Raw genomic sequence first — 14996 nt, forward strand, 5'->3', positions numbered from 1 at the left:
TTAATTTAATTCAAATTAAATTTTTGTTACAAAAATTAATGATCAACTAAACAGATGAATTTTCAACTAAAACTATGGAATACATAATTGGAATGAGTTAAATTTTTAACCAAAAAGATAAATTTACAAATAAAATTATGAATATTTGATTGGGATACTTGAATTTTTAAAGAAAAAGATAAATGTTCAAAAAAGAAGATTAATTTTATATAAAACTTCTTTTTTTTTAACAAAATACATGAATTTTCCACAGAATAGCTGAAGTTTGAATTAAAAACGGGCAATTTTCAACCAAAAAATGGAAGTTACATTTTCAGTTTTAAAAAAATCTATTTTTTAATTACACTGACAAATTTTTTTCTAAAATGAATCATCAACTTGAATAGTAGAATTTTAAATCATATAGATAAATTTTCAACTAAATTCATGAATCTTTAACTAGAATAGTTTAATTTTGAACCAAGAAGATTAATTTCTACCAAAAAAAGATAAATTTTCAACTAAAAAGGATAATTTTTCAACTAAAAATTGAATTTTTAGTCAAAAAATTAATGTGCAATAGGGCGTATCGAAAAAAATGTTGTTTGCGCGAAGTTTTGATATCAATTCTATTATCGATTTTTTGAAACTACAAAGTCAATTGGGGAAGGTAAACAATATTTTAACGGATTAATCGCTATACAGGTATACATCGGCTTGCTTTGAACTATTTTTATTTATCATTTAAATTTTTTAAAAAATGTTTCAGCTTGAAGAAGTGCTTCGGTTTTTGAGATATGCAGCTATATATGCGATGCGGAGATAGATTTTTTTTTAATGGAACTTTAGGGAAGTCTTTTTGACTAACAAAAGAATGAAACTTGCTATCGGAACTTCGCGCAAGCAACTTTTATCGATACGCCCTAATGTTTAAATAAATAATAATTTTCAATCAATAAAGAAACCAATTTTCAACAGTTCAATTTTCAACAAAACAGTCCTTTTCATCCAAAGATAACATGGACTACATATTATCCAATTTTGGCTTTTGGTAACCAGTTTCTTGCTATTGAAAAAAAAAATTGAAAAAATGAAAATTGTTAATTTTTTCAAAAATTACCGAAGAAAGTAGTAAATATGAAGGGAAAATGTTGTTTAAAAATGAATTTCTAATTTTAAAAAAAAACTTATTTACTTTTTTAATATATAAAACCGCATCAATATATATACTTATTTAGTCAATCATGATTATTTCGATCCGGATACATTATATACCGCCTCTCGCAAAATTAATTTTCAGATTTAATTGTTGTTTCATTTTTTCTTATCATTTCGAAGAAAAAGTAAATATCAAGGGAAAAAGTTTTTCAGAAATTAATTTCCTTTAAAAGAGCCTCTTTAAATTTTATAATATATAGCACCAGGTCAATTTATGTAATTATAAAATAAATAAAAAACGAAACAACAATAAGATTTTTTAAATTATAGATCAATAGATCTGGATCGAGATAATCATGGTTGATTAGAGAAGTACAATTGACGCTATTTACCTTGCCGCGGATGGGACCATAGGGAAGTAATTTTCCTGAAAACGGTGTTCCCCACTCTCGAGTCTGATCTCGATGCATGGTGCTTGACGCGAATTGTTTCGCTCGTTACGTACGTTGCCACACGGTCGTGTTGGGTGATGATCTCGGCCGAGAATGAGTGGAAGCGGCAAGGTAAGAAGCGTCGACTGTATATAAATTTATGTGGTGCCATATATTAAAAAAGAGAAATAGGTTTTTTTCAAAGGAGACTTTTTCCTTGATATTTACTCGATTCTTCTTTAGTTTTTGAAAAAATTAACGTTTTTAATTTTTTGAAAATTTTTTGTTTTGAATAGTAAGAAATTATTTGCCGAAAGCCAAACTTGGATAATATGTAGTCCTTATTGTCGACAGCCCATTAAAAATAAATTAAAAAGTTGAAAAGGTGGCCTTCTCTAGAAAATCCATTTTCATAAAAACTACCGCCATTTTCTCAATTTTGATATTTTTCTCGGATTATTCGATGGAGCTAAGAATTGCTCATCACATTAAAGAAGAATTAACCGAAGATGTATATTTTATTTAAAAGTCTGCATTATTTTGACAAATATGTAGACAGCTTTTATAAAATCGTAAGCGAATAAAACGTGATGAACAATTGGTTGAAAAAGTTGAGGAAATGATTCTTTCGCTATGTCTGAAATATCGCCAATTCGATTATCAAAAAATGTTAAAGTAAAAGTTTTCACGTCTAAAAAAATGTTTTGAAAAACTTTTAAAAAAATATTTAGAAAAATAAAATAGGTGGGGTTTTTAAGAAGATCTTTTTTATTATTTTCTTCCATTTTTCATTTTTGGGACCGGGAAAATTTTTCCCCCTAAAAATGTAGTTTTTAAATTTGTTTGTGAACTATGAAACTTATCGCACAAGAATAAGATTAGTTTTTCATTGAACTTTTTTAGTCGTGCGAACTTTTATTTCAACATTTTTTCGTATCGCTCATTCTTTCGAAGAAAAAGTAGAAAATTCATTTGTTAAAAAAAAAAAATAATTCTCCTGGCTACGAAAGTTATTTAGCAAGCATCAAACTTACAAAATATATTCAATATCAAACTTGAAGTTAAAAAAAAAATTGGCAAAAAATGTAAAGGTATTAGAATCAAAAAGAAAGTAATAAATATATCAATTAGGCCTAAAGTTATAAGAGGTTTAAAAAAATCCTTTTTTTTAAACAAAGCACAAAATCCAAATACGCATAAATCTTTAGGAAAAATTCTGTTTGCCAATCGATAAACATACATTTGTCTAATTTCCTTTAAAAACAAAATTTTTCGTCCTCGGGAGGTTGTGCGACTTTCACCGTAGGGCCCCGCCTGATTTCAAACGGATTCAGCCCCATTCAATAATAAATTATTATTTGAACAAAGTGAGATGATCTAAAAAATGAACTAAACTGTTAAAATAATGAAAACTTTAATTTTTCTGCGATCAGAAGTAAGTTCTGGGATATTTAATTTTAAATAAATTCCAGGATGTCCCGGGGCAATTTCCGGTTTCCTGGTCATGTCCCCAAGTTGATGAATTTTGGAACGAATTAATTTTTATAATAAATCATACATTTTGTACAGTGTCCTTTGGATCCTACATGATTTTCAGGAATATAAAATGAAAAATCGTTTATATATTCATTCACAAATATTGTTTTTATTTTATTAACATACAGAGACTGACAATGAATTACTATCGTCACAATTATACGACTTAACTAATAATATTTACAATAACATCTTGGCGATGCTCCTTGTCGAAAAAAAATCACGCATAGGAAGATGGCTGTTCTAAAACAGCGAAATATAAACATCTTTCCAAATGTACAATAATTTAAAACTCGTTACATCCACTACTGGCGCGCAACAAAATTAAATCGCAGTTTTCGCCTCAACGAGCGAAAAATCAAAAATCTTTCAGGTAATAAAGAAATTTCATACCTAAAAGTAATCAGTATTCAATGAGCAACTAAATGTAGAGATATGTATCACTTTGCAATTTTTATTTCAACTTGAAATAAAATTAAAATAACATAAAGCATTTATTTCAACTTGAAATTATTATTTAACAAATGGATCATTTTCAAAGGTTTTCACTGGGTTGAAATTGGGACATTTGACTTAACCGCGCCAGTAATTTAATTAATTTGTTTAATTAATTCTAATCGCACTTTCTAAAGAAACAGCCAGTAGTCGATGGCGTCGAGGTTTCTTGACAATATCGTACAATAATTCGACGATATCATTGGTCGAATGACGGTGTGGCACTTGCGCAGTAACAAAGGATAAACCATATATTATTTTACATAGGTATACAGTGTTGTCGTATTTGAAATTTATTTTTTCGAAGTAAAAATATTTACGCAGAATAGGAAAATCGTATGACTTTTACGATTTGCTGACTAACTGAAAAAAAAAAAACGATTGCGCGCGACTGCATCGGCATTCAGACTGTAATGCAGAGCTTTCCGAATTTTTTTTTTTTTTCTTTTCGTTTTACCCGCCGCTGGAAATGCTTTGGAGGAATAAAAAAAGGAATACGCAGATTCACTAGACTCGGAGGAAATATCTCAGGAGATCCGAATAAATAAAAATAAATATCTCAAACATAAAATAAATTACACATTAACTTTTGGAAAAATAAACTTCATTCTGTCCAAACAGAAAACATACTTTCGATCATTAACAAAACGACAGGAATCAGAGTGCAAAAGGAGCTCAAAAAAGGAAAATGTATTTTTAAATAATGTTAAATGATTTTTTAATGAGAAAATCGTTTTTTTTTAATTTTTTGTTTTATTAGTTGAAATGTTTATTTCATGAATTATCATGTAGAATTCGACAGCTGGAAATTAAGGAAGATTCCTCTGTTGAAAACAAAATGTTCAATTTTTTCCAATTTTCAACACTTGAATATTAAATTTTCAACAGTTGAATATTCAATTTTTCAATTTTCTTCAAGTTCAACAATTGAGATTTCACTTCTTGAAAAATTAAATTTTTAATTGTTCAAAATTGTTAATTGAAATTTTAATAGCCGAAAATTCAATTTTAAATTTAAAAAAGTTATATTTTCTTTTATTTTTAATTCTCTTCAATTTTCCAAAGTTGCATTTTCTATCGAATTTATTGAATTTCTCTAGAATTTTCAATTGTCGATAATTCAATTATCAAATTTTCGTCAATTTTCGACAGTTGAAAATGAAATTTTCTCCAATTTTTAAAAGTTGAATAGTCAATTCTCTTCAATTTTCAACCAATGAATTTTTAGGGTTTTTTCAATTTAAAACTGAATTGCCACATTTTTTAAATTGAGGAAAATTAAATTTTCAGTTGTTAAAAATGAAACTGTTAATAATTGATAATTGAATTTTTAATAGTTTAAATTTAGTTGCTGCGAGTTAAAGAAAATTAAACTTTTGAAAAAAATTGTTCAATTTTTTTTCATTTTTACTTTTCTTCAATTTTTAAAAGTTGAAATTTCTACTGTTGATAATTCAATTATCAATTATTTTCAATTTTCAACAGTTAAAAATGGAATTTTCTCTAATTTTCAAAAACTGAATTTTTTATTAAATATTTACCATTTTTTTTCTATTTTCAACAGTTGAAAATACAATTTTCTTTTATGTGCATCAAATGCAAATTCAATGTTTAAGGATTAAATTTTCAACTGTCGAAATTTCAATGGTTGCAAATTAAAGATAATTGAATATATCAAATGAAAATCTCAACCCATAGAAAAAAATAGGTTAAAATTAGCATTTTCCGAAAATGGTTCGTCGTTGATAAACAACATTTGAAAATGAAAAATATACGACGAAAAATTAAAATCTGTTTAATAAACAACTTTAATATGTTTAAAATCGTTTTCATAATCAGGAATATTTCTTCTTTAAAAAAATATCAACATTAATAATTGAATATCGATAAATATTGATTTACTGATAAGATTGAAAAATAAAATTTTAGACGCAAGAGTCCCGAGTTTCAAACGTGAAATTTTGATTTTCATTTGCAGGAAATTTACTAAATAATCTGAGATATAAATTACAAGCAAATGAAATAAAAAATTTTACAATTCACACTCGATACTTCTTTCCGGTCCGAAATTTCCCGCGTAATTTAAATATTTTAATCTCAAATGTAGCTCATTTAAAGAGAAAAGGGGAATTTTTTGAGAACAGAGGAAAAAAGAGAATTTAAAAAAAATAATAACGCACGGCAATAGAGGAAAGACTGTGATCCCTGAAACAATCTTCATGCATTTTTCTGTTTTTTAAGACTTAAATAAATTTCTTACCTAAAGTTATTTCCTCTGAGCTTTTTCCGATGCTCTACGCCCAATCGCCTTTTTCTTGACATTCACAAACGGCCGAAAACATGAACGTGAAATTAAAGGTAGATTCTAAATTATCTAGATTTTTTAAATGCATTAAAAATTTTCTTTAAAAAAAATGGCTAAAAGAATACGAAACTGAGTGAAATTGCAGTTAAACTTAGATTGGGTTGGAAAGACTATTGTCCGAATGCTTAATTGAATTCGGTGGATGTCCAAGTCTACGAAAGGAAGTCTCACTTTATAATTCTGATGCTTAAGTTATTTTCGTCTACGCTCTCTGGATTTAGTACATTCGCGCTTTCGGCTCGGTGTCAGTCGAAGAACTTAAAGCTAAGTTTCAACATTAAAATCAGACATTCCTTGAACTAGAAGCAAGTCGAGATAAATTTAATTTAGGCATTTTAAACTAGAAAAGTAATTTCATCGAAGTATCAAAAATCTTTGGATAACAATTTACATTATTTACAATTAGTAATACAAGTAAATTTGGTATCTCAAATTTACCCCTAGAATTTACCATTTTCACTTCATCCAATTCGTTTGCTTATCAATTTTGAGTTGGAATTTAAATTGAAAAAGAGATGACAAATTTAGTTTGCTCTGAAATTTTATTGGTGCAATCCTCATGTTATTTTTAATTTAAAAATTCCAAATTCCAAACCATTTCCCGGCTTCCATGATTTTGCAAGATTTCTAAATATTTAAAAATATTTCAAAGATTTCTGATTTGTAATAGAGAATTTTTTTAACGAATTACAAAACTGAATTTTAAAATGATTCCCTGTTCCAACTCAGAATTATATTTATTCGCAAAGTTTTCTATTAGAATTCAGAAATATAGTAAAATTCCTTTTACCAAAATTTAGAAGCTTATTTTCGAAAATTCGCTGATCCAAATCAGGATAATTGTAATTTTTTTAGCGCTTTTTTTTATATTACTATTATTTATTTCCTGGCCTAATTCAGAATTGTAATTCAGGGCGTCTACTCAAATCCTGGAAAAAAATTCCGTGACAATTTAGGTTTTATGTTCAATGAAAAAAAAAATGAATCTTGAAACAAGGTAAATAGAATTGTTGAATTTTCCGTTTAAAAAAATAAGTAATTTTCAACAACAAAGAATTCAACAAAATAGTTCAATTTTCAATCAAAGAGATGAATTTTCATTATTTTCAACTATAATGATGAATCTTCAACTGGAATAGATGAATCTTAAACCAGAAAGTCTAATTTTTAACTAAAATTGTGGAAGATTAAACTGGATTACTTATATTTTCAACTAAAAAGATAAATTTACAAATAAAATTATGAATATTTGATTCGAATACTTAATTTTTAAACGAAAAGTATGAATTTTCAAAGAAGATGAACTTTCTATAAAAAATATTATTTTTAAACAAAATACATTCATTTTCCACAAAATAATTTAATTTTGAACTAAAAGATAAAATTTCAACCAAACACTTGGATTTTGAATGGTAAAAGATCAATTTTCAACAAAAAAAAGATAGTTATATTTTCAGTATAAAAAAATACTTTTTAATCTAACTGATAAAATTTTAACTAAAATCGTTAATCCTCAACTAGAATATTTGGAATTTTAATCAGAAAGATGCATTTTCAACTATAATTATGAATTTTTAACTCAAAGATTAATTTTCAACGAAATAGTTGAATTTTTGACTCGAAAATATCAATTTTCAACAAAAAATGGAATGGTTATAATTTTTTTTAAATAGTTACATTTTCAAAAAAAGTAATGTATTTTTAACTAGAATGATTGATTTTTCTCCTTAATAGGTGAATTTTAAACCAGAAAGATGAATTTTTAATCAAGAAGTAAAATTAAATTCTCGGCAAAAAATTAAACTTTTGTTAAAGAAAAAGACGAATTTTTAACGAAACAGCTCAGTTTTCCTTTTAAAAAAATAGCTTTTAACATAAGGGTTTAACTTTCAACCAAGTAACAAAAATTTAATTCCAAAAAAGATGAATTCCGAACAAAAAATGTATTAGTTAATATTTCAATCAAAAACAGTTTGAATCAACCACAAGAGAAGACTTTTCAAAATGAGTTAAATTTCTAACTATGAAATATTTTTCTCTCATTAAGAGGGAGAAAATATTGCCAACGAAATGATAAATTTCCAAACAAAACACATGCAGTTTCAACGATATATTTGAGATTTCAATTAAAAACGATTCATTTTTCACCACAAATAGAATAATTAAATTTTCAAATAAAAAAAAAAATTAATTTCAAACAGAAAAAAACGAGCTTTCCCCAAAATAATTGAAAACAATAATATAGAGCTACTTTTACAAGCGAAGAATCATTGTTATAGAATTTTCTATTGCAATTAAAAAAAAAATTAGGCACGCTCGCGAAAAATTTCTCCGACTTGAAAAAAAATGCCTGACAATTCCATATTTTCTGGGTAGAGTAGACACCCTGATATATTTTTTTTTTTTTTGAAAAATTCCCTATCACAAGTGAGAATAATGATTTTTTTAACAAATTACCTGTTCCAACTCAGAATTCGTGTAATAAATTAAATAAAATCGCTTTTAATTTTAATAATAATCCATTTGAGAGAAAAATTCCGGTGGATTCTATCTATGCGTTCTAATTTAAACATAATAAAAATTAAACCATGTATAGTTCTGCACGAAATTTAGGATTGCTTCCAAATAAAAATTGCATTCCAAATAAGAAATGCATTCCAAATAAGAATTTCTTTCCGAATAAGAATTGCTTTTCCAAGTAGAATTAGAATTTTCTATTTAATTTAAAACTTTGGATCCTTTCAATCCTTTCTAATTTGAACACAATCAAAATTAAAACCTTTATATTTCATCATGAAAGTCAGGATTGCCTCCAATTAAGAATTGCTCGCCAAATAAGGATTGCTTTCCCAATTTGGATTAGACTAACCAGAGACCTTTCTACTCATTGTCAAGCAAGCATGATGAAATTGATAATTCCTAAAAATGAGTCTCGCTTCAGCTTCTTAGCTCACAAGAAAAATTGCAAGTAACGAAGACAATAGTTTGAATGCAGGAAAGTCTGATTAGAAGTTAGGAAATGATAACGCAAAATGACGCGCGGAATTCTCTTGGAGAAGTTGAGTAGTCAGTCTTGAGAAAGATTGGTGGGCTCTGGAACGAGCTGGTCGTGTGAGGATCTTCCGGAGGAGGATTTGATGGGCCTTACAAGCCAAGGATGTCGAGTGAGGTCTTCTGAATCAGGTCTCTCGGTGGGATCCCGCCTGAGGAGGGCACGCACCAAACAGCGTGCTCGGGAACTGAGGCCTTCCGGTACGGAAAATTGGGCTCTGGAGATCTTGGCGAAGAGGGAGGCGTGCTCAGCCCCATTAAAGGGGTAACGACCGACAAGCATTGTAAAAAGAAGGACTCCTAGAGACCAGATGTCGGCCGCCTTTCCGGAGTAAGCTCGCCCCGAACACAACACTTCCGGCGCCACGTACGCCGGACATCCGCGACGATCCGTCAACTTGTCGTCCGAGTTCTCCACGATTACTGCGTCCTCCAGACTTTCGAGCCGAAGTCGTGTTCTGCAATGAGAGAAGAGGAAATCCTTTTTTAGAAATCAATCCACAATATGGGAAGTATTTATAGATGGGGTTGGAAATAAAATTTGGATGAGGGTGGCGATTCGACGACGAGTTCAAATTCCCGGACATTTCACGGTTTTTAACGGTCAAGTTTTTCCATCTTTTCGGTTAACTAAAAATAACATATTCATATTTTTTGCAAAAAGCAAACATTTATTTTAAATTTTCATGTTTATTCTAAACATCTTTTAACACAGCAGAGCAAAAAATTTCAAAGTAAATGAATTTTCAAATAAAATTATAAATCTTCAACGGGAAGAGCGGAAATTTATACCAAACATATTAATTTTTTATCTAAAATGATGAATATTTAACTGAAATACTTGAATTTTTAACCAAAAATATGTATTTTAAACAATAAGATTGATTTTCTACCAAAAAATACACTTTTTCAATCAAATATATGAATTTGAACCAAATAGTTGAATTTTGAACTAGAAAAAAAATTAATTTTCATCTTAGCTAATGAATTTTCTACTAAAATGATGAATCCTCAACTAGAATAGTTGAACTTCAGACACAAAACAATTGGTTTTCAACTAAAACAATGAGTCTTCAACTGAAATAGTTGAACTTTAAACAAACAAAAATGTACTAAAAAAGATAAATTGTCAATTGCAACTTGGATAATTAAATTTTAAGTTAAAAAATCAATATTTAACAACAACAAAAATGAATTTTCAACTGAAAAGGATCATTTATCAATCAAACATTAAATAATTAACTTTTCAGTAAAAAAAACTCATTTAGCAACCAAAGAAATGAATTTTTAATTAAAATGATCAATCTTCCATAAAAAAATGTTCAACAAAAGAGTTTATTTTTCAACCAAGTAAATTTATTTTTAACCTGAAAGAAGAATTTTCAATTAAAATGAAAAAAATACTTTATTTTTTATTTATATTTTATAAGTGTTCAATAATTATTCTTTTTCTTAATTGTAAAATTTAAAATTTAATAGTTTAAAAATTAAATATGTTACTGAAACAATATTCTAAATTTAATAAAAGCCTTTAATTATGAATATCTTATTATGAAGTTATTTTTAAGTTGAAAATAGTTTATAAAGTTTAAATCAGACGTTTAGATCCTTCGAATTGAAAAGTTTAATTTTTATCATGAAAATCTAGAAATTCTAAAAGTTTTAACGGATTTAGAATCTTGTAAAATCAACTATTATTTACTTTTTAATACACAAAAGTACAGATCCAATTTCCCTTTTAGACAAAAAAATGGAAAATTTTTTATGAAAAGATTGTCGAATTACGCATTGTAAACTAAATGATAGCATAATTGTAAAAAATAACCATTCAATCAATTATTTTTTTAAACCACTGAAATCGAACTTGGCCAGATTTTTCTTCTAAAAATGTGTAAAAAGTCCGGTAAAAAAATAAATGCACTCTCATTTACGGGTTTTTCCCAGTCTCAAAAAATGAAAAGGAATGATTAAAAAGGGAAAACGCAGGGAAATAAGGGAAGGTCTGCGATTCCTATGATCAGATTTAATGAGGTTAATTTCAGTTTGATTTTAATAGTTTATATTACAAAATTTAAACAATTACTAGTTATTTTTCGGTTTCAAGAAACTGGGAAATAATCGGAAACTTTTCGAGAGTACTAAATTTTGTTTACTTTTAGTACCAATGCTTATCTAATCTTTTAAAACGCCACAGACAAATTACGTTTTAGGCAGTTTTAAAGTAGTTAAATTAAAACATTTTTAAAACTGCTGATTAAAATCTTAAATTAAAAAAATTTAATTAAATGATTATTTTTAAATTTTAGGAATTTGAAAATTCGTCAATTCATTATTTTCGGGAATTAGAAAATTCGAAAATTTACTAATAATGAACTAATTTTGAAATATTTCAATTAAATCTTAATTACATTTTGTTTAAAATTTGAATCTTAATTGTTTCAAATAAAAATTTCTTATTCAAATTTTATTTTTATAAAACTTTCAATTCCGAAATTTCTTAACCACCTTGAATTTACTTTTTATAAAAATTACGAAAACAGAAGTTCTAAAGTCTCACATTATCCTTTGCTCTAATCGTAGCCTTGATCTCCTTTTTTATCAGTATAAGGGACCTACTTTTTACGCGCCGTGTATTGCTGATCGATACGAGGTCGTCTGCACCGAGCAATGAATATTCTCTAGAAGCTCAACGCTTTTGATATATAAAATATTCTTTAAAAATGTCTATAAGGTAGTCTTTTAAACATATTTTTACCCGAGGAAGTATCTTCTTTGACTATTTATTATCCAACTTTTTTCCATTAGTGCAGACCGAGTCAAGACCGATTGCCGGGGCAAACACGGCTTTACAAATAAGATTGATATACCTATATGCCTTAAAAATTTTAATTTTTCTTTGCAAAGAAAAATATATTTTATTAGAGAAATTGTTCTATAAACTTAAATCTTGAAAATTTCCGCTCTAAAAAAAAAATATACAGAAAACTGTTTTGACAACTATACAAGATTGAAAAATATGCTGTTTTTCAAAATTAATTGAAATACTTATAGCATGAAAATGTGATCTAATAGATAAAACCTTATTCCATCAAAAAATCTAACCGTTACATTTTTATATCCTAAGATATTTATATTAGAATATAAAAGAAATCGTCGGTCTTGCCCCAACTTGTGGAGCAAGACCGACGAAATGCAGATGGATATAAATAATGAAATTATTAAATCATTTATTTATTATAATAATTAATCAATATAGAAATATGATATTCAATAATGTGGGACTCAAAATTTAAAAAATTAATTAATTCTACGTCTTATGAAATTGTCAGAGCAATGAGCGTTAAATGGTCTGTTTTGTCCCGGTCTACCCTACTGAAGATAGACACCGTGGTACCGTATTTCCTAATAATTTTCAAGACAATTTTGAAATTTATGGTAGACTAATGCCTTTTAAATTTAATTAATTTTATCACTTTCATAAAAACAGAATATTATTATAAAAATGGGTCAGTTTGACTCTAATTTGCTTAGATAATTGCTTTAAAAGTTGATAGTCCACGTGTCACAAGTGTGTAGTACATGTCTATTGGAGAAGAAGCGAGACCGTAAGGTATTTAATTTAGCAAGATCATCGCGATTGGGACATCGTCATAAACCGTTGCATTGGTAAATCTTGCTGCTCGCAACGAAAAGGCAACGAAACCTCTGTCGAAAGACATCAGAAGTGCTTCACAGGGCCCAACACATTCCTTTCAGTGTTATTCAACAATTATTGTTTAAATATATTCGTGTTTTAGATGAATTTTCACATTTTTATTTCATGTTGAGAAATTTTATTGAAAAATAGAACAATTCAATTTTAAGAAAGAATATTAGGATGTCAATTTCCTCAAATCAGATTTCACAGTCCAAAATACCCTCAAAATAGGGGAAACAGGGTTATTTTTCATAAAAATAATAGAAAATAGGGTAATATATTCCTTTAAATAAAATCAATGTTGGGTATCATATTCAATACAATGTGAAATACAATGTGAAATACAATGTGAAGATACATGAATAAAATTTGTATCCAAATACTTGAATTTTCAACTTATACAGCGTACATTTTCGAAAAAAAATGGAATAAATATATTTCCGGACAAAAAAAAATTAAGAATTTAGTAACATTTTCAATAAAAGAGGTCAAACTTAAAAAAATGAATTTTTAACAAAATAGTCGAACTTTCAATCTAAAAGACGAATTTTTAACCAAATAATTAAATTTTCAACCAAAAAGATGAATTTTCAAGCCAAGAATACACTGAAATTTTAACAAAATGACGAATTCTCAACAAAATAGTTTAATCATCATGCAAAAGAAATTAATTTTCAACCAAAAAATTACACTTTTAAACAAAAAGATAAATTTTTAACAAAATAGTTCAATATTGAACAAACTAATTACATGTACAAACAAATGATTAAATTTTTAACCTAAAAAGCTGAATTTTTAACCAAATGGTCGAACTTTCAAACAAAAAAGGGTAAACTTAAACGAAGAACCAAAAAGTTGAATTTTCAAGCCAAAAAGAGAAATCTTTTAGTTGAATTTGCAGCCATTCAAGTTGGATTTTCAACAAAAAAGTTTATTTTCAACCAAGAAAGAAGACTTCTACCAAAAAAGATGAATTTTTAATAAAATAGTGGAAACCTCAACCAATGCAGATTAATTTTCAAGAAAACAGTTCCAATTTTAATCAAAAAATTAAATTTTTACTAAAACAGTTGAATTTTAAATCGAAAAAGACGACTTTTCAACAAAACGGTTTAATTTTTGATAAAGAGCTGGTTTTTCAATAAGACAGTGATATTTTAAACAAAATAATTAAATTATGTTTATTGGGTTCCAGTTCCTTGAAAACAGGACAGAAAAAAGTTCTTTTCACAAAAGGGGAAATGAGGGAAACAGAGTGAAGAACATGAAACCTGTTAAACACAAATCAATTTTATGAACTCCGTTTTCAGTGTTTGGACACCAAAGAAAGAATACTGAATTGTGCAAATTTTACACTAATACTCAAACCTCATTTAGTAATTGTAATACTACTAGAACAATTGAATAAACTCAGTAAAAGAAAGTCCTAATTTAACATTAAAGAACTGCTCTTCGATTTTTTAATCGAAAAAATATTAATTAAAGTAAATCCGGGTGACAGATGAAGCATTTTAGAACTGAAATTTTGAATTATTGATTAATTTAATAAGCCCTTTTTCTTCCCTCTCATTGCGGCCCTGATATTCACAATCGCATTGCATTCAACCTGCAAACGCGGAAATAGAGACCGCGCAAATACGCAATGCGCCACTCTTAGGTAATACGAGTTCTCTTCGATAATGTTATTTAAAAATAATATATTTTAATATAAACCGACTTTATTGATCAAAATTTCGGAAAAACATTAACACCTTCCCTTTTTTATTTCACTCCCAGTACAACAAAACTTATTTACAAAAGGTAATTGAATTTTGAAAACAAAATTAATTAAAAATCTTAGTATTTACAAATATAATCTTGTTTATAAATGAGAGCGTAAAGATGTAATCTTGTTATAAAACTTTAAAGTGGTAAAGAGAGTTTCTGAAACTTTTGGAATTATTGCATAAGCTATTTTAGTTTTCAGGGTCATATTTCCTGTTTCAAGTATCAGATTAATCATCTATATCTATACGAATATATCGCAATTCTAACGCTTGTCGAATTAGAAAAATAAAAGAGCGACTTCAATAAGATCCACAATCCTCAGATGATGTCATGATTAGAAACGATAAACGTTCTAAGCTATAAAGATTATTTCAAATGCTCACTACTAAATATTTAAATCCACTACGTGTTTACCACATTTCCGGTTTCGAAATTAATCCGGATTTTTTTAAACTCCGTGGCAAAATGACAACATTCAAAGTCGAGTAGAAGATGATAATTAGGTTTACTGAATTGA

At 27.5% G+C, this 14996-nt stretch overlaps 1 protein-coding gene across 1 annotated transcript in view; it reads right to left on the bottom strand.

Annotated features, from left to right (window-relative positions):
• Positions 1 to 7877: 7877 nt before the first annotated feature.
• LOC117174405 (tribbles homolog 3-like) overlaps positions 7878 to 14996 on the bottom strand; it is a 35355-nt gene continuing 28236 nt past the window's right edge. Inside the window, exon 4 of the mRNA XM_033363500.1 lies at positions 7878 to 9473. Within this exon, the coding sequence (XP_033219391.1) occupies positions 9032 to 9473 (442 nt within the window). The 3' untranslated portion in view covers positions 7878 to 9031. The remainder of the gene's footprint in view (positions 9474 to 14996) is intronic.

The sequence above is a fragment of the Belonocnema kinseyi genome, chromosome 6, assembly GCF_010883055.1.
Source record: "Belonocnema kinseyi isolate 2016_QV_RU_SX_M_011 chromosome 6, B_treatae_v1, whole genome shotgun sequence".
NCBI lineage: Eukaryota > Metazoa > Arthropoda > Insecta > Hymenoptera > Cynipidae > Belonocnema > Belonocnema kinseyi.